The following is a 26,538-nucleotide window of genomic DNA, read 5'->3' as shown; positions in this document are numbered from 1 at the left end:
GAATGAAAAGAAACAGTCACTACATTTTGAAGAAAGGTAAATTTAGGACTTGGTGTTAACTCTTGTTCCAAACAATTATATGAAGTAGGTCAAATACTGTCTAATGTTACAATATAAACAAAAATCAATCAATCAATCAATCTCTCTATTTAAGCGATTATCTATGAGTCCACTGTCTTCTGTGAATAAGAAGTTGATAGTTTATTTAAAAAAAACATTTAAACACATTTTTTTGGGCAAAAATCTAATGGACACAATGCATTGTGGTCTATATTAGCCAATCTAGTGAGCGTCGATTGACACTGGTATTTTGCAGACTTCTGGTAAATTTCTAGGGCTCTGGATTTTGGAATTGGAGATCAGCACTAGAAAATGGTGAACGCACTAAATAGTGATTAGGGAAGGAATTCAGACACAATATATACTCTGTTAAGAATAAAAGAAAGTTGTTTTTTTTCTCTTTCCAATAATAAAAGTCTCTTTTAGAATCTTGTTAAAGTTCACTGAGAATAAACAGACTTCAGAATTTATGCTGAACATTCTAGAAAGTTGCTCTTTTGCTGTTTTTTCTGTTAGAAAAGTCAAGTCCCTGTTATTTATTTACCCACATACTTTCTCTGCTGTTGTTTCAGTTTCTTGTTGAGCGTCTTCATCTTTTTTTTTTTTTTTTTTTGGTCTGACTGGAAAATAAATTGGAAAAAACAGGAAAGAATGGAAAATGTGAAACTAGCTCTGTCATCTTGACAGGGGCGACGGCGGCCTCTGATTGGCTGCGAGGGAGCAGTGGAGGAGGGGCGATCCTCGCGCCTGCAGTATATGAAGGGCCGCGCGCCTCGGCGTGAGCAGAGACGGTTCAGAGAAGCAGCGGCAGCAGTTGCAGCAGCTCTGGGATACAGACAAGAGACCCGCACGGAGCGCATCCAGCCGGACCGAATACCGCCAATCCCCGCAGCACGAGGCAGACAGAGGAGCCCCGCAAACATGCGAGCCGTCAATCTGATCAGCCTGCTGTTCCTTTACTGCAGCCTGCACGCGCCGCACATGACAGAGGGCTGCTCGTGCGCTATGACGCACCCGCAGGACGCCTTCTGCAACTCCGACATAGGTGAGTTTAGTGGGAAACTAATGATTTGTTTTGAACTGACTGATATGAATTGAGCCATTTTAAGCTTTTATTGTGAAAATCCGAGAAACATGCCTTCAGTAAAAGCGCGTTTTCTGCTTTGAATCCACGACTGAACTTAACTAAACTCCACCTGTTCAATATTAAAAATCAACAGAAGCATAATTGTACTTTTCATGTTCCCTCCTGAATTTAAAGACTCCACATTTGTTTGGAAAGTGAAGCACAAACTCTTACTTTTTTAAAAATTGTTGACCTGTTCACACCCCCAAAGCTTTTAGTGTGAAAGCTCCACAGCTGATTATTTGTGGCATTCCTGCGTTTGACAGCCTGCTCTGCTCGTAAACAGCGCTGGAGTGGGCTGCAAAGCTTGTTTTAGTAGCAGGACATGCCCAGAATAACATGTGCCCGGCCGGGATGGCGGGTCTCTGTTTTTGGAAAACACCAGCAGAGACCTGAGGATTAGGTGATATCCCCCTGCAGGGAGGCGGGCCGGCTGAGCCCACTCACATGGGTTCAGCATTTGTGTTTTCTGAGTGTGTTTGGTGCTGCTTCTTGAAATGAGGAAGTGTTTCATCCTGATGGCACAAACCCTCTGCGGTTCATCCTCACACCTTGTGTTGACTCACTGCAACATTTTGGTTTGGATGCTAACTTCACCAGGGTTTGTTATGGAAAGAAAAGAATCTTTGTGCCAAGATTTTGTAAACTACAGATGCAGGATATTAGCTCACGTCTCTATTTTATTTATTTATTTGAGTCAAAAGAACATTAAGACGTCCCATAAGTATTTAGAAAGGTTTGTGTGATAGTTATTTATTTTTTTAATTAAAGATTTTTTAAGAGTGTGAAGGCTTCCTTTAATTGGGAATTATTTGACTGTTTATTTATCCCCCCCCCCCCCCCCCCCGTAATTTGGCTGGGGGGTGCGACTTACACTCAATATATGTGAAAAAAATAATACTAACAACCACCAGAGGGCGCTGTAGGTACATGTCAGTATTTTCTGACAACATAGAAGAAGTGCTGCTCAGTTTTATGGTGGGCCTGGCGGAATTGTTCCAAAACCACACAGGATCAAGACTTCAACATATTTGGTCATTCAAAGTGATATACAGAGTTTAATTGACTTGTTAGAATGTTCTTTATGCTATGCTAATAAGAATAGTTGTTCCTAGGTTGCGCTAATGTACCAGATTCCTCGTCTGTTTCATGAAATGTATATATATTTAAATTATGCCAATTTTTGGCGTCTGCAGCTTATTAGTAAGAGGAATTCATTGTTGGGAAAATATGGCGCTATCTCACAAATTAGCAATTTTGGAGTCAATCAGAATCCCAGTCCAGCAAAGTGTCCTTGTGTTTGGTTGGGCTTCGTTTGCTTAATAGAACTCTAAATAAACACCTTCAATGACTTGGAACTTTGTAAAGGTCTTCTTCAAACTCTCATGTAGGATGTGGAACTTAGAACATGTTTAGACGTTAAACAACTTTTGGTTCAACACAGTTATCCAGGTGTCTCAAAACTTTCTCCATTTTAATTTTCTGAGAAACAAAAGTTGCAATAAATGGGATGTGAACGATTTGTGGCACGAGACAAAACTTAAAAACTTTTCAAACATTTTCCCAAATTCATGAGATGTTGTGCCACTTCACGTCACCAACCACGTGGTCTTGGAAACCTCGCCCACTAGTTGAAATGGTTGTAAAAATGTTGAAACTGTAAATTTGATGGCTTCATAAAAAGTCCTGTGAGCTGTCACACTCCAGAGTGTGAAGGCTTCACTCCTGCTGTCCTTTTCTCTTCTTTTTTTCCCCAAATGTTCCTTTGTTTTCTCTCAAACTGTGAAAGCATTTCATGATGACGCAACAAACATCTCCGTATCCTCAGGCTTTGTTTAAAAAAAACAAAAATGAACAGACAGTAGGAGGCTGTTTTGTTTTTCCTGACGTGGGTGAAAACTCGACCAAAGCTCTGACTCTCACAGGAAAGGAGGTGGATGTTTAGCCTACCCACAGATCCCGCATGTATCAATGGAAGCCATGAATGAATCAAATGCCGTCCTCTCTGTCTTTTCATGCTCCAAACTTTCGCTGCACTTGGGTGGGCGTGTCTCAAGCCCCTGATTTGACTCAGAACCGCCGCTTCCTTGGACAATCTTTCCCTTCAGGAGTTCAGATAGCTCAAGGTACTGACTCCCGTTGAGACTCGCCAAGTGTAGAATCTAGGACTGAGGACACTGATCAATCATGAGTTTCACAGATCCCACTTTCAAGGTCCTGGCTGAGCCTCAGCGGAGCTATGAATGTCTGCTCTGCCTCCTACATCTCAGTACTCTGGGGTGGAAAAAAACTCTTGGATCCAGAACAGATGATGATGTCTTCTGATCAACTGGTACAATGTACAGAAAGGTATAACCAACTAACTTAGGATGTGAGTCTTAACATGCGAGTAAAAGTCCCACTTGTGACAATAGCAGGTAAATCCTTCCACTTGACATGACCTTTGACACTCAACATTAAACCAAAAATGTCTCCTTCCTTTGCCCATCCTGCCTGGATGAAACTAAATGGGAAAACTCTAGGATTCTGGGTAAGACCCTTAAGGCTGGAAGGGAGAAACCCTGTCATTCCCACCTACAACATCAAAGGCAACTAGTCTGGATCGTACCAGTTTAAAAGCGGCGGTGGAGTTCAAAGCGTCTTGCGCTTGTTATCTTGGCCCTGACCCATAATCAGCCTCCAGCACTGGTGCTGCTGCTTGAATCCCAATGAGGAGAAAAGGTTAGAAAATTGGGTTATTGGAGTCTGTTCCTTTTCACTTGCCAGACTCTAAATAGAAGTGTTTAGGGAACAAAATATCCCTTAGAACGGATGATGGCAGCTTTCTGTTTATCTTTTCTGTCATGTTCAAAAAAATAAAGCCCAAAATGGGCATTTCTGTTGATATAATAATACCAAAACAGGATTAGATTCTACCTCTGTTGAGACGTTCCCAGGCCCTATGACGAGGTAGTGCTTATTTCCAATGCAAGTTTCTGTTTCTTTTCTTTCTTTTTTCCTGGCTCTATTTGGGATCGTGAGGGATCCTGGTGTGAGGATTGCATTTTTTCCTCAGTGTAAATGAGCTGGCAAACATGTGAAGGACGATGGAGGTAGAGAAACGTTTTGCTCATGGCTTTGTGACAACATTCCCCTGGTACCAGTACTCCTCCAGTTAATGAGTTATGTAGTATCCGCTAAAACCCCACTCCCTGCGGCCAGCGCTCTGCGCTCCTTCTCTAGAGGGATGTTATCAGGAGATTTTCTTATGCAAGAGTGAGTCAGTTTATACACTTTTCCTCAAATGTCCCTAAAAAGGATGGAAAGTCGGGGGGGCTGGATTCCATGCAGGGTAGGAATGTCAGTCCTCTGAGTCAGGTGTATCAGATGTCCGATGACCACACAGCCACTGAGGGGTGGGTTTAATTCCAACCAGAGGCCCAAACAAGGGCCTAGGACAATGTCCAAGAGCAAAGTCATGGACCAAGTATGGCAAGCCAATGAGCTAATCACCTTAAGTGTGTTTGTCTGTTTTTTTTTCTGTCCAGTTTGTTTAGAAGTGACTCTTTCGACATAATAGAAGTGTGTTACACCTGGGTTTGAGTGGAACCAACTGAAGGAATAGAGAAGATAAAGGAATGCAAATCAGTACCAAGGTAACGGTACTTTGACAATGGTAGGTGCTTGTTGACGGGTATTGGTTATCTCTCCACTGCCTAATGCCACACAGACGGCTGGTAAAATGACCGGCAGTCTTCAGGGATGATCTGAACTGTGGTTGGGTTTGACCATCCTCTTTATGGTGCTAAAGATAAGACGTATGTAGGGTCTTTGCAGTTGACGCTTTGCGTCATCAAACCCTCAACAGGTCATTATTGTTGCCCATCAAAGCGCTCTAATGCTCTGTGAGCTGCTTCTCAAAGCAGTTTATTTTCAGACTGTTCTTTTTGATGGAAACTTTAACAGCAGGGATTCAGTTTTTGTTTATTTTCGAGGGGGGGTCTTCATCATGGGAGTAACACTTCCTCCCACTCACTTCCTCTAACACTGACTCTAGCATCCCTTACCCCATGCATGGCTTTCACTCCACTACACACCAATGAGCTGCTCTTCTCATCTTGCTTGCAGTTGGCATGTGGGCTAAAATAAATGTTTAACAAAATGATACGCTGGCGTTATGATTTTGCATCGGCGCTTGCGTAATCTGCAGCTTGAGGCGAAAGATAACCCACTGAATGAAGGATGGATTCACTGTCTTTGTGGGAGCCCCGGTTACCTCTCTTATCACAACAAGCTTCCCACGCTTGGAAATGTGTGTCGGATTCTCTGCAGAGGATTCATGTGCATCGCTGCACCGCCTTTCGACATGTTTAGCAGGGGAGGGGATTTTTAATATGAAGATTGTGATGCGATTGAACTTGACCAGTTCCTTGATAATAGAGAAATTTGGTTGGTACTTTTGTCTGACTGAAATGGGCAAGAGCTCAGTTATTGTTGTTCTTTGCATTATACCCTGTATATAACCAACTTCCTCCGTGCTGTGTCTCCTGAACAGAATGTGTTCTGATTGCACTTTGGGCCTTCGAGGAAAGTAGAAAGCGCTATACAAGTTTACACCAATTACTATTTGGATAAACCTTCAATTGTTATCAGATCCGTTTTTCATTCTAAAACACTGAACATTTTTTCTACGAAAGTTTGAACTCTTAAGAGTTTAGACGAAAGAATAATGTGAAAACGTTCATCTCTGTCTGAGAAATGTGTATTTGTTGCGTAGAGAAAAGTTTTACATCCTTTAAACATCTAGAAAATTTGTAAAAAAAATAAAACAAAGAAGTTCCCATTGCAGATACTGGGTTTCTTTTAGAAAGTAACTCCCACGATTAACGAGAGACCACCGAATCTTAAAGGTTTCTGGCCATACTGGAACTTTTAAGAATTTACTGGACATCTATGAATGTCAGATCTAAGCATGAGTGACAGGCAGCTGACAGTTCTTATACCACTAAATACTATACTAATAAATGATTGAAACTTTTTAAAGGAGTGCACATTTGAATATTGAGAGCATTTTTGTAAATATATAATTTTGATTGATATGACAAAATGGTTATGTCCCACCCCTTTACTCAGGTGACATTGGGATTACTGATCTCTCTAGTTTGCTTAGACAGACTCCTAGAGGTTAGACGGTGAACTGTACCTGGTTTTTCAGTGACCTTCAATTGAGAGGTCAAAGGGGTTTCAGCTTTTTGAAGGTTACCTGCTGCAGATGTTTGGTGCATATCAAACAACAAATTATAAAGATAACTTTTACAAACAAATTTGGGAAATTCTGTGCACTAAATGTGTAATTCAGACCTTTTCACAGATGGAAGTAGCTCATGAACATAAGAGGCAGAGGTCTGGGGGTCACAGCGGGGGGGCACTCGACACATGTCCTTGGTTTCCACAGCAGCTGGGGGCTTTCGTACATCTCCCCAGAGTAATGGCACCATCATCTGTCAATTAGTGGCTGCAGGCCAACAAGAGGGTCCGTTGTGGATCGAGTTCAGAGAAGTCAGCTGACACGCCGTTCCTTCAGCACCAACATTTGGGTCTCTGCAGGACTGGCTTTTAGAGTAGAATGTGAAAATAATGACGGGGGTGTATTTAACTGAGGCAAAAGGATCTTGTTATATCTGCAAATGACTGTGTAATTGAGTGCTGGGTCAGTTGGAATTGCAGAAGCAGATGTCTGTCGGGTTGCATTTGGCTACTTTTAGCAGATTTGTGATGAAGTGGAAAGACTGGTGGATTAATGGGTCAGGCCAGCAAAAAACATCATTTCACAACAACTATTTCCACTTTTATTTCAACTATTTCAATGAACTGCTGGATTTTCCGCTCTACAAGGTTCACTTAAAAGCCTTGACTTTCTTTTAGAAAATTGATAGTCCCCCCCCCCCCCCACTTATAATTAGGAGCGCTTTATGTATGGATGAATTCTGGTTGTGCTCACTGATTTTGCTGTGATTGAGAGGTACACAGAGCTCTGTCAATATGCTAACACGGATAGCATGTAGCCGAGTAGAATTTTTTTTTTTTTTTTTTTTTTTTTTTTTTGTGTTACTAACAGGGTTGGGAGTTGGCGTAGTTACAGTTACGTTGGTTTTAGTGACATCGGTCTGTTTTCTTGCGTATTGCAAACACGTTTGGGAGTTGCATGTAAATACAATAACACGGCTAATGCTTCTAACGGGGCAAACGTGTCACGTTGTCAGACTTATTTTTTATTTTTTACGTGTTGCTAACAAGATTGGGAGTTGAAAACCACAAATGTTTGTTCTAACGTTGTCAGTTGTTTGCATTGTAAATATACTCATGCGGCTAACGTGTAGCGTGTCACAAACAAGTTCTAGAGTTGCCGTGAACACTGTTGATAAAATCTGACAGATTAACAGAATTACTTCTGACTCTTTTGTCTCTTTATACGTCTAATAGTTCGGTGCACCATATATATATATATATATATGACAAAAGTAAAAAAAAAAGGAAAGCCCTTCATTGGCGGTGCACCTAATACGGTGATATAAATCTGTTTTAATAACTGAAACCTCAACTAAGCTGATTCAACTGTAGGTTTAGCTAAAGGTTTGTTAAAGGTGCAAAAAATGATACAAATGCTTCTTAAACAACATAAATAAAAATACTTTGTTTTTCAGGCACAAAAGGTTTTTCTGAGCTGCCCACTTCTCATTGGTCAGCCTTAAAAATACAGACTTAATGAAACTCCCTCCTTTTTTTTCCTACTCCTGGGAACGTGAGCCTCCAAAGAATGTGGAAGGAAATTCCACAGGGGGAAGATAACAAACACTTCCAGTGTTGGTTGTGTCTGCGGCCAGCCAGCATCAGGCAACAGGTGAACTTCTGAGGGTCTTCAGCACCCGCAGCTCAAATGACTCCCACAGACTTCATGAATACTCCCACATCAGCAGAAGCACATTTAAAGTCTGTGCTGAGTGCTTTTCACCTTTCATATGAGGCTCCTGCTGCTGAATAGGACTTTTTTTTTTTTTGTCTCTGATGGTTTATGTAAACAGAAAATGGTTTTAATGGAAGACTCAGTGTCATGCTGTTCCTTTCTTAACCTAGACAGGAACATTATGTTTTCTGAATGTCCCGCTAGCTAAACTACATTTGACGGAGTAGAAAAGTTTTAACATCTTGCCAATAGGACTTGTCCAATGCCTCCTGGTGTTTTTCTGAAATGTTCTTTATTGGCAAACACAGAAATTCATTAGGTTGGTAAGACGCCAGGTTTGGAAATAGTACTTTAAAAAAAAAAAAAGTTTAACCTTATTTTTTAATGAACGCTACTGGCCAGGCCTGTGTTTGATGGAATGCTCAAAAAACAACCTGACCACTAAACTGAGAACTAATGTGTGTCTTCACAGTGATTCGAGCAAAAGTGGTGGGTAAGAAGTTTGTGACAGTGGGGCCTTTTGGAACGATACGCTACACAGTGAAGCAGATTAAGGTAAGACGGTCAGACTCCTTGTTTCACGCCACAATCTCAGGGAAATATGCTCTACGCTCAAGCTAGCAAAAGCAAAACCCCCAGATTTTTGTATAAAAGCTGATGTTAAATGGTTAGATGCAAGTCTCTGCTTTCACTATTTGAGATTCAAATTTACAGAGAAAGGAAAGTTAGATGTTTTATTTTTCAATCAATAAATTAACTCTTTAACACCAGAGCTTTAGTTCCAGCATTGACATTCTTTCTACTACTGTAACCCCTAAACCGTGTATCCAATTAACGCAACACTTTACACAAGTGACGTGCTTAAGCAATCGACATAAATCCTCTAGTTCTGTCGCAGAGAAAAGTAGCTTTGTGCCACGATTCAACACGTTATGTTGGTAATGTTGTGCAAAGTGATAAGAACATCAGCAAGATCAGCTGTTTAACATTGATACCATAAGCGATTGAAGAGTTACCGTATGTCAAATAAGTGTGTGTTAAAGTGTTCCAAAGTAAAAATCCTGGTTTCAGAATAGTTCAAAAAAATAAGGTCTATGGTTTTGAGTCAAATTTAAAATGATAAACTAGTCAGTTGAAATAATTTAGTCTCTACTTTTATGACAGCGTTTGCTGTATGTCTAGCATTGTATATTGTTTGCTACCTGCTCCCTTAGCTACAGCTACAACAACTATTCAACTATATTCAACCTTGACTGTGCTAGGTAACTGCAGCTAAGGTAGTGTAGTGTAAGTACTGTCTCTTTTGAACTTTAAAACAACTGAGAGCCACATGTTGTGAAGTAGAAGTACTTTATTCACCATAACAAGTAAAAGAAAATACTAATTCGAGTTGATAAAGATGTCATCCATCTACTTTTATGCTAATTAAATTAAAGTCTCTTTTATGAATGGCCAAGCAAACACGAATTTCTCCACTCAATGTTTTGGGGACTTTTCTATTACAGTACTGGTTCTCCACCCACTCAGCTGCAGGGCAAATGCTAAAAGTAGGTTTGGCATTTTAGCCAGGAAGCCTGCCTGTCACTTCCTCTCCCCGTTCTTATGTAACCCTGCACTTTTCTGACAGATGCTAACGTTGCTCTGATGCTTTAACAGGAGCCAGGCTAGAGGATTAATAGGCTTACAGGCATTAGAGCTTAGCTAAACTCCTCACACTGAGAGTAAACATTTCTGTAATCTTGCTTTATGTCTGTACAGTTGCAGTATCTGGCATTAAACGGCAACTTTTTTCCCTGTAGTGAAATGTAGGCCTGCAGTTATACTGGTTATGGTTGATTGGTACTATAAACATGGGTTTCACCTCAAAATTCCCCTTCAAATTTTAACAAACCCCATGAGACCGTTGCTCCAGTGTTTTCAGAACTCCTTAGTTTCCGGCTAGGATAACAGTTTGTTCTGTTTTTATGATGCTGCTGACTCTAAACAGGATTTCCTGTTACATTCAAGTAAAAAATAGATTCACAAAACAACAAACAACACTGACGGCACCAGCAGTAGAGGCCATTTGTGGAAAATGGCATGCTCTCTTTTGCTTCTTCAGGGCCAGACTAAAATCCTGCATTTTTGTGTTTTGGTTGCAGATGTACAAAGGATTTGACAAAATCCAGCACGTCCAGCACATATACACACACGCCTCTGAGAGCCTGTGTGGCGTCAAATTTGACATCAACAAGTACCAGTACCTCATCACAGGTGAGTAGGATGTGCTTTGTTGTAATGATTGGTGTGTTTTTATGCAGATGATCCTGTCTTTTAAAGCAACAACAGTGGCGTAGTGGTTAGTGCTCTCGCCTCACAACTAGAAGGACATAGTTCGAATCCCAGTTTTCTCCGGGCACTCTGGTTTCCTCCCACAGTCCAAAAGCATGCGTCATAGGTTAATTGGTGAATCTAAATTCCCCCTTTGAGTGTGTGGCCTTGTAACAGACTGGCAACCTGTTCAGAGTGTACCCTGCCTTTGTCCAACAGTAGCTGGGATAGGCTCCAACAACCCTGTGACCCTGACAGAGAAACGGCGGGTTTAGAAGACGGATGGATTAAAATTCATTATGTTTTTACTTTGATGCCTTTCAGAGATCAACTGCCAGAATTTAATCATCGGAGAATATTCAATTGTTCTGTCACACAAACTTTGCCACTACTTTAAAACCCACAATTTTCATCAGTGCAAAGTGTCAAAGCCAGGGGGCTTTTGAAAAATGTTGTGGGCTCGTTTCCTTCAGCCTGTCACTGCAGAAACGGCGGTTTTCGCTCTCAACTCATTACCGGACAGCAGGAAGCGACTGGTGTTTTCCAGCACGAGCATTTTATGGGGTTCCGATTTCCAACAGAGGTGCAGTTTACCTTGGAGCCTGCAGCGCTTCGGTGTATTTAAGTGCCGTTAAGTCCTGACCCATAAATACTGTAACTCCAGCACAAGCCAGCCGTCCAGCGTTGCCAAGCAGCGGCTGCTATGTTTGCTCTGTGCGGGTGCCAGTGACATCACTGATGTCTCTCTTTGCTCTTGGGGCTTCTATAAAAAGTCCAACATATGACCAGGGGTTGTTGTGAGCAATTTAAACCCTGGGACCTCGAAGATGAGCTTTGAAAACATCCTTTTGATTGAGCTTTTGAATTCTGAAGTGCTGATTAGAGGATGTCCCTTGCCTGCATTCCCTGTATGAGGATATGGGAACTTCAGCAGGCTTTGACGGAATGCTTGTGACCGGATTGTTGTGTAGAAGACAAATAATGGATGCTTGTGTTGTTCTTGGGTCCTCATGAGGTGCTTCATATGGTCAGAGGCTCTTGTCCCACCCAACTCCCCCATCAGTGTCTAAAGGCCTGTTCACACCGGGACGAATTTCGCCGGCGATTTTCGCCGACGTTTAACGCCTCGTGACTTAACAAAGGGCACCAATGAGAGTGTGCACACCGAGGCGAAAAAACGCCACGCGCCAAAGCGTCGAAAAAAAAAAAAACGCCTCGGGTTCGTTTTTTTTTTTCGACGCGTCGAAATCTATTCGACCAATGAGAATGGCGCTTTTGCACACGTGTCTGGAGCTTCTGAAGTTACAGTAAAACACAACTTGGGGGCGCTCAAACACAAAACTGCCTTTCTGAGCACACATACCAGCGAAGAAGTTAGACGCCAAGTAGCGTCTACACTGCCGCGAAGAAATAATGACGGACATTCTTAAATATCCCTGAACCAAGCACCAGTTGGAGCTACTGATGCTTGAAATATTCATGTTTTCTTTGTATGATTATGACAAGCGCGTAAATACTTGCTCTCTTCTTCTGAGCGAAAAGCGACTTTAAGAAGCGTAAAGTTGCGCAGCGCCACCTTGTGTACAGGAGTATTTCTGTTTACATTAAGCGCCATCTAATGTCAGGGAATGAAATTGCATGTTTGCTCGGCTCACCGTCAGTGAAAATCGCCTGGGTGTGAACACAAAAGACGTGGCGAAAAACGCTGGCGAATAACGCCTGGCGAATATTCGTCCCGGTGTGTACGGGCCTTAAGGTTGAATTTTATGTCTTTTTGAATCCTGTCCACTTTGGCCTTTGTCGCACAATGATGAAATATCAAGATAAGAATTTCTTTTCCCTGTTTTCAATTATAAATTGGGGCAGCTGTGGTGAAGAGGTAGAGCGGTCAACCTCTGATCAGAGAATTGCAGGTTTGGTTCCCACTTTTCCTTGAGCAAGACGCTGAACCCCACACGGCTCCTGGTGGTTATAGGTTGGCCCCATAAATGGTAGCAGATCCACCATCAGTGTATGTGAACGGGTCGTTGACCATTAAGCGCTTCGAGCCATAATTAGGGGAGAAAAGTGCTATACAAGAACAAAACATTTATCCTGAAAGCTGCTACAAAGTACTTGAGATTTATGCTGGTAAGCCTTGCCAACATATTACAAAGTACTTATCGTTTTTTTTATTTTCCTTAACCCTTAAACACCGGAGCTTTAATTCAAGTGTTTACATTCTTTCATCTACCGTAACTCTTCAACCACAATTGGCGTAATTCCATTGGATTCTTAAGCAGAGGAAAGCAGACTTGTGTGGTGATGCAACACTCTACATTAGTAAGTTGTTGCAAATTGGTGCTAAGCCGATATTCAAAGCTGCTTTTCGGCGCATCAGAATCCACTGATTCACGGTGGTCGAGTAAACGGTTAAAGAGTTGGGGTATGTCAAAGAGCGTCTGTTAATTAGGCGTTCCCAGTTGCATCTCTGATGTTAAGAGCTACACAACCTAAAGAACTTCTTCTCTAAAGACTGTAGCCTGAGATTTTAACCTCTGACCTACTAATTAGAGGACAGGCAGCTTAACCTGTAACTGAAAAGAATGCCTCATGGAAGTCATGGTCCTCCCTCTAATATTTCTGTGATATATAAATAAAAAAAATCTCTTTGATACATTTATTTATAGTTTGAGCATTTTTTACTCTTATGCTGTTAAATTTGAACTATAACACTTAAGACTACACTTTTAACCACAGACCTTATTTTAATTCCACATAAAACTGCAGTTCAGAAAGATTAAATTTAGCTATAAGTTATAAAAATGACCTACGTTGACCACAGAACATATGACATAGCACATATGTCTGTGAATGCAGATGATGTTTCTCCGATCTGTTTTTAAGGCACTTTAGAGAAATGTACTCAGAACAGCTGACTGTTCCTGTTCCAGCTATTATCTGTATCTGCTTTGACCAGAATAGGGTCATGAGAGTCGCTGGAACCTTTCCCAGGCTGGGAACGCCTGTGTTATTCCTGTTTTAAATGTGGCAACTTCTATTTTTTTCTGTTTTAAGGAAACCCTACGGAACCAAATGCCCCTTCTTGCATAAACTTGCATCCAGTGGTGCTGGAGTTCCATTCCTCGCCTAAATTTCAAAGCAACCCCTTTAGGAAATGGATCAGTTTAGGGAAATCTTTAAATGGAACCGCGTAACCGTTCTGCTTCATTTCCCTCCCGCAGGTCGTGTGTATGATGGCAAGGTCTACACTGGACTGTGTAACTTGAATGAGCGGTGGGAGCGGATGTCGTTGGCACAGAAGAAGGGCATCAACCATCATTACCAGCTGGGCTGTGGATGCAGGGTGAGTGGAACCGAAAGAAGCAAAAACCAACAATGCAGCGTGAGGAAGCTGACCTGGCTGCTCCTCTGTGTTGCAACACACCAGCTATAAATCGTTTCGTTGGCATTCATATACACTGTGGACTGATTTCAACACAAGACATTTCATTCATGCCTCTGTGAGTTGGATGTCAAAGTTTTTATCTACACAAGCCAACAAAAATGCACATTATTTTTTGTTAGGTCTGAGTTATGAGCTTGTATAAGGGTTTAATATTCGTTAATATACATCCCGGAATTTGACTTGAGGCTGAAGAGAAATAAAAAACAACTTTCAGTACTATGACAGGAAATTATGAAGTAACAGCTTTGGAATGGGCTCAAGTCTTGGTGCCCAGTTTCATGTGAGCCAAACATGGCTGGCTGCTTTGCAGCTGCCGACCCGCCTTGCAAACGTCCTACTGTACAGCCGCAATCTGGACATCTGCTAACACACTGGGCCCCTATCAGTAGAAGTGGATTAGCAGAGCCCCCCATTTGTTGGCTGTGCTTGTAAACTGCCTGCTCAGAGCCAACGTGGTTGCAGTCCAGAGGCATCCGCAGAAGGTTGTCCATCAACGGGAGGCTTCAGGGCGGGAGTCGGGGTAAACACACGAGGGCAAAAAAAACTAACGAACATGGAAGGATAAGGTGTCAGATCTGACAGGAAGTTATGTCACCCAGCTTGTGATGGACAGACTCTCAATACCCAAAGAAGGAATGTGCGTTCGAAGGTGCCAGTTGAGTGTTCCTGCGCCTTCACTGGGGAGGGGGGGGTAAATGCAGCTCCTTACAGCTGGTGACTCAGTCTAGCCGCATCTGAAGGCAGCCTTTTACCTCTTGGAGCAGTAAATTGATTTCCAGTTGCTGCTGTGCAAAGCTGCTTTTTGTGCGAGCACCTGGGGTAATGATGCAGGGAAAATGGCTCGCTTAAAACTCCTAATGAAACCACTAAAAACGGCTGGATTTACTAGGCGTTCCTGCACAAGGAGGCAAGTGTGAGCCAGGATGTGCTTCTTCTAAAGAATGTTTCATGTTTTTTAGCTGGGAAAGGCAGAAATGGTTTCCTTAATGTTTTCAGTACTGTAAATAAAGAAGGAACCCTTTGCCAGTGCAGACTTAAGCTGCACACACCCCGGGCTTTTGACGTATGTTGAAGGACATCTGTTTAGCCCATGGTCTTCACACTGGACAAGTAGGGAGGAGCTTCTTCTTCATCTTGTTTTGCTACTGTTGTCTAGTGAATGTCCGCCACCGACAGTTGGAAGAGGCTTGGTGCAAATCGCACAGCTCGGGCACCAACGGAAATGGCATCTTTAGAATGGTGGATGTGGATTTACCATCATGTCAGGAGAGTGGACTTATTTTTATCTGAAGAACAAATGCAAGTGCTGTCAGGCTAGTCGCTTTTTCTGGGTTCCTCTTGATAAACTAGCTATGCTCTGAGTTCGGTGAGTTCTACCACCTCCTCCATGCTTTATGACTAAATCTGAGCCCGGATTTGTCAAAAATTGGAACTGGTTTAGTTGGCAACACGTGTTCAGTGGTCTTGTGTTTTGTACATGGAGGAGAAAAACAATCGTAAAAGAGTTTTGAACATGGACTTTTCATTAGAAATGGCAGCTGTAAGGGGGGGTGTTTACAAAGCATTAGTCGCATGCACCCGTACAGGGGTTGATGTGTACCGGGGCTGCGAGATTTTGGATTGTACGGCCATGGGGATCATAGACAGCAGGGGCCATCTTAACGGTAGCAAAGATGTGTCTTGCGGTTCCCTTGTGGTTCGTCACCTTGAGGGACGCCATGAGAATGGAACGTACCATTGTCGCGGTCAGTGGTAAGTGTATTGTGAAGTATCTGTAGGATAATGCAAGTTCCACAGACTTGCGACATATGGGTGATTCTGTCGTATACTGCCCTTTGCGCTGCATGCTAGGCATTAGTAGGGTGCACACTTGTCATTTGAACATCACTAATGGGGTCCTTGAAAAAATGAAAAATCCATAGGACACACATGCGCCTCACCAACTTCACCCTTACGTGTTGTACTAGTGGTCACAACAACTTGTCACAAACGCACGTAGCAAAGAATCATCAACTGTTTTGCTCTAAGGGCTCACCAAGTGGTCTACGATCTTAAAATTTTGTACAGGCCACCTGTGAGCCTTGTACAGGTTTGCTCATATCCACCTGTAAGGACAATTGTAACAAAGGCATTGGTTTCATGGCTTTTTTTTGTTAATTCTCTGCAGATCAAGCCCTGCCACTACCTGCCCTGCTTCGTGACCTCTAAGAACGAGTGCCTATGGACGGACATGCTAACCCACTTTGGCTATCCTGGCTACCAGTCCCGGCACTATGCTTGCATCCAGCAGAAGGAGGGTTACTGCAGCTGGTACCGAGGCACGAGCAACCGTGACAGAACCACCACCAATGCCACCGATCCCTGAACACCAAGACCGTCCTCCATGAAACTCACTCTCGCCCCTTCAGACCCCCCACCCCCCCCACACACACACAATCACCTGTCGATCATTACAGGACTCCTGATGGCCTCTCTAAAAGGGATGAAAGAGCGTTTTTTTTTTTTTTTGTTTTGTTTTTTTACAGTGCCTGGTTGTAGCTCTTCCACTTTAAACTCAAATGTTTTTTCCCCCTCCCAGTCTGCAATCAATGTGGTCCTTGCACTGAGCAGTCATGGAAGTAGCAATAGTCCGTTTATCAGAATCCAAAACTCTTAAAGGAACCCATTTCTGCACTAAATTACAATCAGAAACCTCCAGCTCAGCTGTTGTTGGGTCGTTTTTTTTAATTTACTAAAACAGTTTTTACTCACATTCAAAGGAAAAACAGCCAAAATAAAGATGAACCTAATGCGTTTGTTCACTACCACTAAGGTCAGCTGTCTTTTTAAATCTGATTTAGTGCCAACATGTGTGTGATGTCAGTCATACCCTTTTTTTGTCTTTGAAAAGCTTTGGATAAAGTATTGGTTTTTCAGTAAGATTTATATATATTGTCTTTATGGGTGCCTTCCTTATCACCTGTAGTGTGACTTCTACAGTTGCATTACAAATGGCGCCCTCCCTCTATTGTGTATTAAAGGATATCATAAAGATGTTAAACTTGGTGAAAATGCAGGGAGTCTTTATTTAGAAAAGATTGTGATTTTTGATTGTCTTTACCATAAGCTAAAGAGATGAACAGAATCAATCAACCGAAACGTCTTCATTGAAATATTTATGATCATTAGATGACACATTCTGTATGTAGTGTTTGTGCAGATGAGAAGTAGACAATAGGCCAAATGCAACAACACACACAGAAGCACAACAACCTGTTAGTTGAATATTATGGTACCTTAAATGTGTTTAATGATGGTTCCCTTTGCTGGTACTATTCAATCACCCAACAACGATGAATGACAAACGATTATAAACAATGAAAGAGGATAAAGATAATGAAATATTTTCTGAGTGTATATTCAGTCTTTTGTATTTAACTATTTTAAATGAACATTATATATGTATAAATGAAAGTAACAACATTGTCTTTATTTTTCATTTTTCACCTGCTGTTATCCATGGTTTTTTCTCACTTTTACTTTCCTTCATTTCATTCCAACAAACTAGCCTAAAAAAGGTTGAAGAACCCCTTTGTCACTTAAATAACCAAATAAAAAATATTTAAGATTTATCATTTTATAAACCAATATCTAGATTTCATTTTCAGTTTAAAATTTGGCACAAATTGAATCTGTACTTTCTAACCTCAAGGTAGCTAAGCTTTAGCTTAGCTAGCATTTGCTATAGCTAGCGTTAACGAAAGGGTAACGTCACAGATAGCATAAGATATTCTTAAAGTATTTATTTATCTCCCCATCTCATTTTATTTATTACAAAACTACCCACCCATCAAGACTGGCTATGTCTGTATTCCCATCCTAACCCCTGACTACTAAAAAACTATATAGTGCCCTGGATTTTAAAAGCACACCATGCTCACTACTTTTCTTCTTCTTCTAAAAGGCAGATATGACGTCATCGATTTCACAAAGTTAAAATGTAATATAAGCATTTTGTGATGATTATTTATGAGTCCACTGTCTTCTAAAGATAAAAACTTTGAATGTTTATTTTAAAAAAAATTTTTTTTTTGCAAAACTGTTCAGATGCAATGCATTGTGGTCTATATTCGCCTATCTAGTGAGCATTGATGCACATTGGCTATTCACAGAGACTTTTGGGAAATTTCTAGGGCTCTGGATTTTGGAATTGTAGATTCGGAGAGCTCTGGCGAATGCGCTTTATAGTGAGTATTGAAGGAATTTGGACACAACCTATGTCAGCCATTTTTTATTTCAAACATGCGTTATGTTAAATTTGTGCAAATATTGGAGATCAATTCAACACAAAAAGGCCTCAAACCAATTTTTAGAATTCTATTTCACATTGGAAAATGTACGTAAAGATAAAGCTATAAACACTAGTCTTTGATGTAAAATCTCCCACATGTTTTTGTGACAATGAGGTTCTTCCTCCTGTTCTGGCAGACGTTTCATTATTTCTCAGATTCATGTTTGTGTAAATACGTTTGGCAGATTTTAATTAGTCAACTATGATTCATGGAAGACAAAAAAAAAATACTCCAAGGAAGGAAGCTGTGTATAGTCTGTGTGTAAACACTGATTCTTAAATTGTGCAGGTTGGGGGATGGTGAAGATTCCTTATAAGGGTTATATAAATGTTTGACTTAATTTTTGTTTTCTATTTTTATAATAAAGATTTAATGAAAAATGGACCAAACCACGGCTGGTATTGATTTTTTTCTTTTCTTTCCTGAATTGAATTAACCTTTGTGTTGTGTGAAACGACAAAATCACTCACCATCTGTGTGTGGTTGGGATAGAAGGTTTGCTCATTCAGAGGGAATTTTTCAGGACCGAGGGCGTGGTAGAGCCGGATCATCTGAGAAAACTGCAAGAAAAGAAGAGATTGTAGCCGCTGGTTTATTTATGACCCTTGGGTGATGGCTCATCCTGAGCTTGAGCTCAAACTGAAAGTTTTAGACGTTTTCAACTGAAATTTGGTATTTTTGTAGCACATTTGAAATGTTTGTGGAAGTGGCAGCTTGACTTTGAAGCCATTCCAAAGAGCTTACCACCCAAGGCTTGCTGCAGAAATTGTAGATGGAGAAGAGAGAGTTGATACTTGGGATGCCGCCAAAATGCAGGCCGATGATGAGGTTCCTGAAGTCCTCACCAGGAATCATGCTGTAGGCATGCTGGCGAATCAAAATGAAGTCTGGCTTGAAGGATCTGCAAAAGGAAAGGCCCAACAGCAAAGGGTTAAGGCATCAAGAGACATTTAACTACTTTAAAGACAACAAATTAGGAATGGCTTTGCAACTGTAAAAACCCAATTTGGGGATCTTCACTTTAACATTTTCTGGTTGGTAATTCAAATAGGAGGGTAATGCCAAAAAGTACCAAACCTTTATTTAGCTTGGCCTGTCTTTACAGTCTTAAGACATGAGGTGTGAATCACTGGGATTAGAATACTTCTTCTTTAGGGGTTCTAGATACAAAACTAAGAAAAAATACCTTACCATTCCAACTGGTTCTATTAACTCTTTCAAAAAGGAGCTTTAGCTCTCAAGTGTGGACATTCTTTCCACTATCGTAACTCTTCAGTTACAGTCTATCCAGAGGATTTTAAAGCTGAGCTTTAAAGCAGCCTTTGCAACTTTGCTTACGCAAACAGCATAAATCAGCTGATTCTGTCGTGCAGAAAAGATCCTGTTCCATAGAAGTCACCGGTGACATCCTCGTCGTTAAAGGGTTAAATAGACATGAAATATCTTCCTAAATGTACTTTTTTTTCCTATCGCCATCTATGAAACTGTTTTCCAACGTCTTGATTTCTGTTCTTTGCATATACCGGTTTTCCTTCTCTAATCTGAACGCAGGTCAGCTGACGTTAGTCCTCGATGTTTGTTTGTATTTGCAACATAACAAAACCCCAGCGGGGCGGGACATTTCCAAAAATGGGTAAGTAGGAAAAACAAACACCCGTTGTTGCCTAAAAGTTGGTGGTCAAAGACCTCCCCTGTTTGTGTACAAATTCAAGGTCAAACGTAGAGTGAATAATGGACAACACCTCCCTTCTGTAATAAGACCCTAGAGGTTGCTTGGCAAACTGCATCCAGCTGGAATCACATGTGTTTTTAAAAACTGCTAGCTAACATTTTAGCCACTCAAATAGCCCTGGATTCAAATATTTCACATCACTGTTTGCTTAACTATTTCACATTAGAGCTTTAGCTCCAGTGTTCCTATAATTCTTTGAATTACCTCAACTCTTTGGACATAGACACAATTTACAGATTCTGAAGCTGAGAAAAGCAACTTTGCATTGATATGCGGCACTTTACAATACAGCGTGTTCCAAATTATTATGACAATTGTATTTAAGAGTCAAATAGATCAAATTCTTTGTTTTTCAATTAAACTCAACAAACAACAAACCCAATTAAACTTCAGTAACTATGACCTCCTAAAACAACAAAATTAACAAATGACCATTTCAGTCCTTTAGAATCTGTAAAATGTTGTGGAACTCATTTCCATAACATTGGAATTGTTACTTGTGTAATAATGTAGAACAATCCATTTGAAGATGATAAATGGATCTGCAATCTATCAAAACACTCTATCTGGAGCTGAACGCAGCGTATTGTCATACGGATTAAACTACGCCATGACCCCAAAACAGATCCCGCATGAGGAGTTCATCGTAGCCACTGAATTAGCATGTGAAAGAGTACAGGACCCAGGAGAAAAAGCAGCATTACGCAACAAAATAACAGACATCCTCAAAACCGCAAAACTACCACCAAGCAACGTAACCAAAAAAGAAATGGCTGCCATCCACAATCTGAAAAATAATAGAAAATCACAATATTACAAGCAGACAAAGACAGAACCACAGTCATCCTGGACACAGAACAATATGAAAAACAAATGAATGAGATGCTTCAAGACCGGAACACATATGAGGTCCTGAAAAGAGACCCCACAGAAGCAAAGAAGAGACTATACTAAAACAACTACAGAAGGAAAAGTAAATAGACAAACAAACATACAACCACCTCATACCAACAGCCAGCATCATCCCCCGGATCTATGGCACTCCAAAAATACACAAACCTGGAGCCACCACTGAGGCCCATAATAGACAGCATGGGATCAGTAACATGCAACCGACACAAATTCATCGCCGACATTTTGAAACCCCTCCTAGGAAACACAGACTACCATTGTGAAAATGCAAAACAGCTGGCAGAAGAACTCAAAAACGTAAAGATGGAAGCAAACGAAATATTCATTTCACATGACGTAATATCATTACTCTATCACTCCAGTAGAAGCCACACTACAAACAGTGCAGGAACAGCTAACAGCAGACAAATCGCTAAGGAAACGCACAAATCTCACAGCTAACGACATTACACAACTTCTCCGTTAAATCACTACATCCACCTATTTCCAATTCCGCAACACAATTTACAGACAGAAGGAAGGCTTTTCCATGGGCGACACACTATCAGCCAGAATGTGCAGCTTTTTCATGGAGGACCTGGAGAAGAAAGCACTAACATCTGCACCGGAGGACTGCCGTCCAAGAAAACCACATCATGGACTGGGAAAAGCCCAAAGTCCTCTGACTGAAGACAACAGACACCACAGATGGATGATGGAGGCGGTGGAGATACGAAAGCGAGCCCACACTTCCATGAACCGGGATGAGGGGGCCTTCCTGCTCTCTCACACCTGGAGCAGCATCCTCCAGCGGAAAACGGACATCAAGGGGCGGAGTCACCTGTCAAAGTCTGACAGGTGACTCCGCCCCAGTCACAACCATCTATTTATAACCCTTGTGCTATCCTAGGCAGGATTACATGAAATCTTTCCACCTTTATCCACCTTTGTCATTGAAGGGAGAACACCTCAATGTGAGGGGGGGTCATTTAAGATAGCACAAGGGGTAAAGACGTCACACAATACCACCTGATTAAGACCCTGACGAAGGCGGAAGGTATTTCGCCGAAACATGTTAGGTACGTTTGACAAAAACAAACCACCTCTGAGAAAAAATCATTTAAGAACAGAATCCATTTAAAGGCTTTTATTTTAGAAAAAAATACAGTTATCATTAGGAGGTTTGTTCAATAATAATAATATATTCTGATGGTAAGTGACTTAAACATCATGCTGCCTGTCATTTGCTTTGATTATTTAAAACAATCATGTCAAAACTATAATTTAAATAATAATTTGGAAGGGGCTGCATAGAGAGAACAAGCCACTTCATGAAAGGAAACAGCTGATTGTATACATTAATGTGAGGACATTAATTATTAATTTTCTATAGAAATGTGGTCATTTGAGCATTTATAAAACAGAGAGACTATTTATTTTACAACAAACAGTTTGAAGTGTCAGTTTGACAACACATTTAATAATCTCCATATATTATTCTAGAAAAATATTTCTTTTCTCCCTCAAACGAGTTTTCCTTGGCTTTTTCCAAAAAACAAGAATTGGTTTAGCTGAGAGTCAGACAGCTTTCAATAATATAAAACAGTTTATTGTGCATTTATATTCCATTTGGGGGCTTTTCAGATGATTAAACCAACATTGCAATTTTTAGCACATAATGCATAAACGCAATGGAAGCATTGAGGAGCTGTGGAGCGTAATCTTAAAACCTCCTCTGGTGTAATCACAACACAAAAAGTGGTTTTAGCAGTTTCTGGGTTCGGATACAATGAAGCTCATAATATATTGTACTGTATTTACAGCATTAGTCACATCAGTTGGGTGCTGTGAAGTTTTAGGTTGTCCTGGTCCGTAGAGTCATAGAGAGGTTTGGGTTTGTTGATAATGAAACATACCATTGTTGTGTGTGTGATCAGTGTTTTGTGAAGTATTCGTAAGGCTAATGGAAGGTAAGTGATAAGTATCCCATATTCCACTCTAGTCGTTAGTAAGTGCTGGCTCCTTTACCGTGTACTATGTTAGTGGACAGTAGTGTCAGAACAACAGGTGAAACTGCTGTTAAATGCCATCGAGTCAAAAATGTGGCTGCACCAAATATTTGGGCTGAGGCGCCCATATTAGACAAAAGTGAGGCGAGCCGCTGCAACCAGTGCAAAAAGTGAGTCTAAAGCCTAGCCATTTTTATCAATGAATAGAGCCGTCTTTCTCTTCCAAATCCAACCCAAACATACGTATGTAGGTAGTCAAATAATAGACATGGAATTTGAGTTTTGTGTGTATCACTAGGGGCTCATTTCTTTAATGGCTTTGCCAAACTTAGAGGGTTAAAAAAAAACCTTCCTCACGCCACACAATGGTTTTGTACAGTCTATCCAATGAACACAGCCTGCTCCTTCCTGTTCCACTGTTCCGTGAGAAAAGGTCAAGTGAGCCGTCTTTCAATCACAGTTGCTAGAATTAGTTTCATTTTTGACTGATTTTTTTTATTGCTATGAGTCAGTAAACCTTTACATTTTCTATGATATCACTGTTTGATGGAGTTTTTTGTGTGTGCTTAGCTGCATCACCTTTAAGAATGGAGGGACAAATTATAATGTGTATGTTTTAGGGTGTATTTATGGAAAAATTATAAAAAGGAAAATAAAAAAACAGAGTAACAACACAGTGTGGACCTGTTGTCCCATTTTTATGCTAAGTATTCTGTTGTTTATATTACTTTAAAGACATTAAATCGTTCTTTTACCTAATATTTTGCTATAATGCTGTTCATTCATCCATTCTAAACCCAATGAATCCCTTTAATATTATGGAGTTGCTGGAGCCTATCCCAGCTACTTTAAGGCAAAGGCAGAGTACACCCTGGACAGGTCGTCAGTACGTCACAGGGTTAGATATTTATGTGGGACTGTGGGAGGAAACTGCAGTTCTCTGAGAAGACCCAGAGATTCAGGGATTTGAACCAGAACTCTCTCACTGTGAGATAAGAGTGCTAACCACTACATCACCGGCCCAATATACTGTATTTTACCCATAAATTGTAGTCTCTTTCTTCACTACAAACGCATATGACCTTAAGTGGACCGCTCACATTGTCTTACTCCGGAAAAAGGCTCAGCAGAGGTTGACAACTCAAGAAGTTTAACCTTCCTGAGGAGCTGCAGACCGTCTTCTACACGGCAACAATCCAGTCTGTCCTGACCACATCTATCCCAGTCTGGTTTGGATCAGCATCCAGACACAACAGGAACAGACTACAGAGAACCATCAGATCTGCTGAGAGGAGTATTGGTTCCAGCCTTCCCTCCATTCAGGACCTGTACCGGTCCAGAGTCAGGAAGCGGGCTGACAGAATTGTAAAAGACCCTTCTCATCCTGGACACTGCCTCTTCAGCCTCCTCCCATCAGGGCGGCGCTTTAGGACAATGCGCACTAAAACCACTCGCCACAAAGACAGCTTCTTCCCCCGAGCTGTCACTCTGATGAACTCCTGACTCCAGACCACTAAAGACCACGGAACAAAACCACAGGAACTGTCACACCGAACTACTGCTGCATTTTGACTTAGTCCTTTTTCTTATTTAGCTATGTTTATTTATTCCTATATCTTCCTTATGTTACTTTCTTTTTTTATTATTTCTCCTTTTTTTTGTCTTACCCCCTCAAATTTTTTATACCTTGCTAGTTTGCACGAGAGCACAAGACACCGAAGACAAATTCCTTGTACATGCGCTGTATTTAGCTGATAAAGCTTATTCCGATTCTGTTAATCCCTATTGGTTGGTCGGTAGATATGGAAGCACTCTAACTGCTTTTGTCTCAGATCATTTTTGGTGATTTAACTGGTGTAATTAGAAACTTTAAACCTGTCAGAAAATGTAACCTCACACAGATATCACCAGTTCTTCTCATTTTTTGTGTTTACTTGTTTTCTTTCAGATGCTTGCAGTTCCCTCCTCCCGACCTATACTTAACCCCACCCAGCTACTTCTACTGCATGGAGCTGTTTGTTGAAGGTGCAGAACCAAACCCAACTCAGCAGCTTCCTGCTACATGAGGAATGACGGGCTGTACTGCTGCAGTGCAACGAAACAGAGCATGAGAAAGTATTTATTAAAATAGTTTATCAGCCACGGACAGAACAGAGACTTCCAGCCATGGGAACATGACTGCTGCCTAATGATGCTGCCGACTCTGTTTCCTAATGATAAACATAAGCTCCTGGCACTCAACTGCTCCAATAAAAATGGATTTGAATCCAGAGTTCACATGGAAAGATTTAACATTAAACATGGGGCTGAAAAAAATTATAAATTATCAGGGATAAATAACTTTTACTGGTTTTCTCCGACTTAATTACATGCAGTAACTGAAACTAGTATTTCCATGAGCCAGATAGGGAAAGTAATACAATAAATAGATAATTTGCTTACTACAATATGAAACCATATATATCTACCATACATATAGGGTATAAGTCGAAGGTTTTTGCATAGTTTGGCCAGGTCAAAAAAAAAAAAAAACTGAATGACCTCATGATCCCAGATATGGAGGCATGATTACTGATGCTTTTGTAGAACTCTTCAAAATACATTAACCTGATCTCTCAACATTATACGTGTCTTCCATTCATTGCCAATAGGACACAAAGACAATGCTTTCATGTAGCAATGAGGTTAAGACCGCAACAGTAGCTCCTCCCACACGTGACATGAGCATCTAGTTCATGAACACAGTTTTGGACAGGCTTTGAATTTGACGCATGTGGATACAGAAGAAGTAAACGTGAATTTGATGTGTGAATCACATTTGGTGTAAACCCAGTATTACACTCACTTGTTTAGAAGTATTACACTTGTACCTTTGACTGACTTATATATGAGTTTTTTTTTCCTTTTTGGCTCCTCCAATTTATACCCCGGTACGACTTATAGTCCAAAAAATGCAGTATACACTGGATGTATATTAAAAGACAACATCCATGGATTTTCGAGAGTAAAACTAAAATAAGTAGACCAGAGTGCACTGACCTCTACCAGGGGTGGAAGATTTGGGACAATATTAAGTCGCAATTTTGTTAAATAAAATGTACAGTTTTATTCAAGAGTTTATAAAATCAAAATGACAGATTTAACCTTGAGTATTAATAAATAGAAAACCATTTTCATGAAAACTTTCTTTATGAACAGACTACAAATAAGTTATTTTTGATGAAAAATCAGGCAAGCGTTGGATTTCATTCATAGTCCTTAGGTCATCCAACCCAATTCATAACTCTCTATAGCTCATGGAAAAAGAAATTAAATTAGATATTTATACAATAGAAATTTAAGTAATAAAATCGCCAAAAATCAACAAAGTAAACTTAGCAACAGTTACATTTCTGTGATGTACCTACTTTATTTTCTTAGCTACCTACATATTTCTAGATCATGGTGTTATCTTTCTATTTTTAGAAGTTTTTATCCCTATTTTTACTCCCCTCAAAGGCTGGTTTTAAAGGGCATCATGCAAAATAATTTTTTGGAGCTTTTACGTGTTTTATGCTGTTAATCCCTCATGAAAAGAAACCCCAAAGTGGTATTTTGACCCATTTATACATTTCTGAACACTCCTTTAATAACCTGCGTTCTGAGCAGCAGCACCCACCAATCCACAAAAACGATTAGGTCCTCACAT

The 26,538-nt window shown here is 40.7% G+C and overlaps 2 protein-coding genes across 2 annotated transcripts in view; one reads left to right on the top strand and one right to left on the bottom strand.

Annotated features, from left to right (window-relative positions):
- Window positions 1-26,538, bottom strand: part of syn3 (synapsin III) — a 150,769-nt gene that overhangs the window by 58,485 nt on the left and 65,746 nt on the right. The window contains exons 5-6 of the mRNA XM_004082870.5: window positions 18,963-19,119; window positions 18,689-18,778 (exon numbers count right to left, since the gene is read on the bottom strand). Coding sequence (XP_004082918.4) covers window positions 18,689-18,778; window positions 18,963-19,119 — 247 coding nt within the window. The remainder of the gene's footprint in view (window positions 1-18,688; window positions 18,779-18,962; window positions 19,120-26,538) is intronic.
- Window positions 845-16,689, top strand: timp3 (TIMP metallopeptidase inhibitor 3). Its single transcript, NM_001104857.1, is given in 5 exon segments — window positions 845-1,105; window positions 8,602-8,684; window positions 10,271-10,382; window positions 13,664-13,785; window positions 16,055-16,689. Coding segments are annotated over 5 exon segments (639 nt in total). The 5' UTR covers window positions 845-981; the 3' UTR covers window positions 16,253-16,689.

The sequence above is a fragment of the Oryzias latipes genome, chromosome 23, assembly GCF_053564925.1.
Source record: "Oryzias latipes strain Hd-rR chromosome 23, Olatipes_Hd-rR_3.1".
Classification (NCBI taxonomy): domain Eukaryota; kingdom Metazoa; phylum Chordata; class Actinopteri; order Beloniformes; family Adrianichthyidae; genus Oryzias; species Oryzias latipes.
This window is presented reverse-complemented; position numbering and strand designations above follow the sequence as displayed.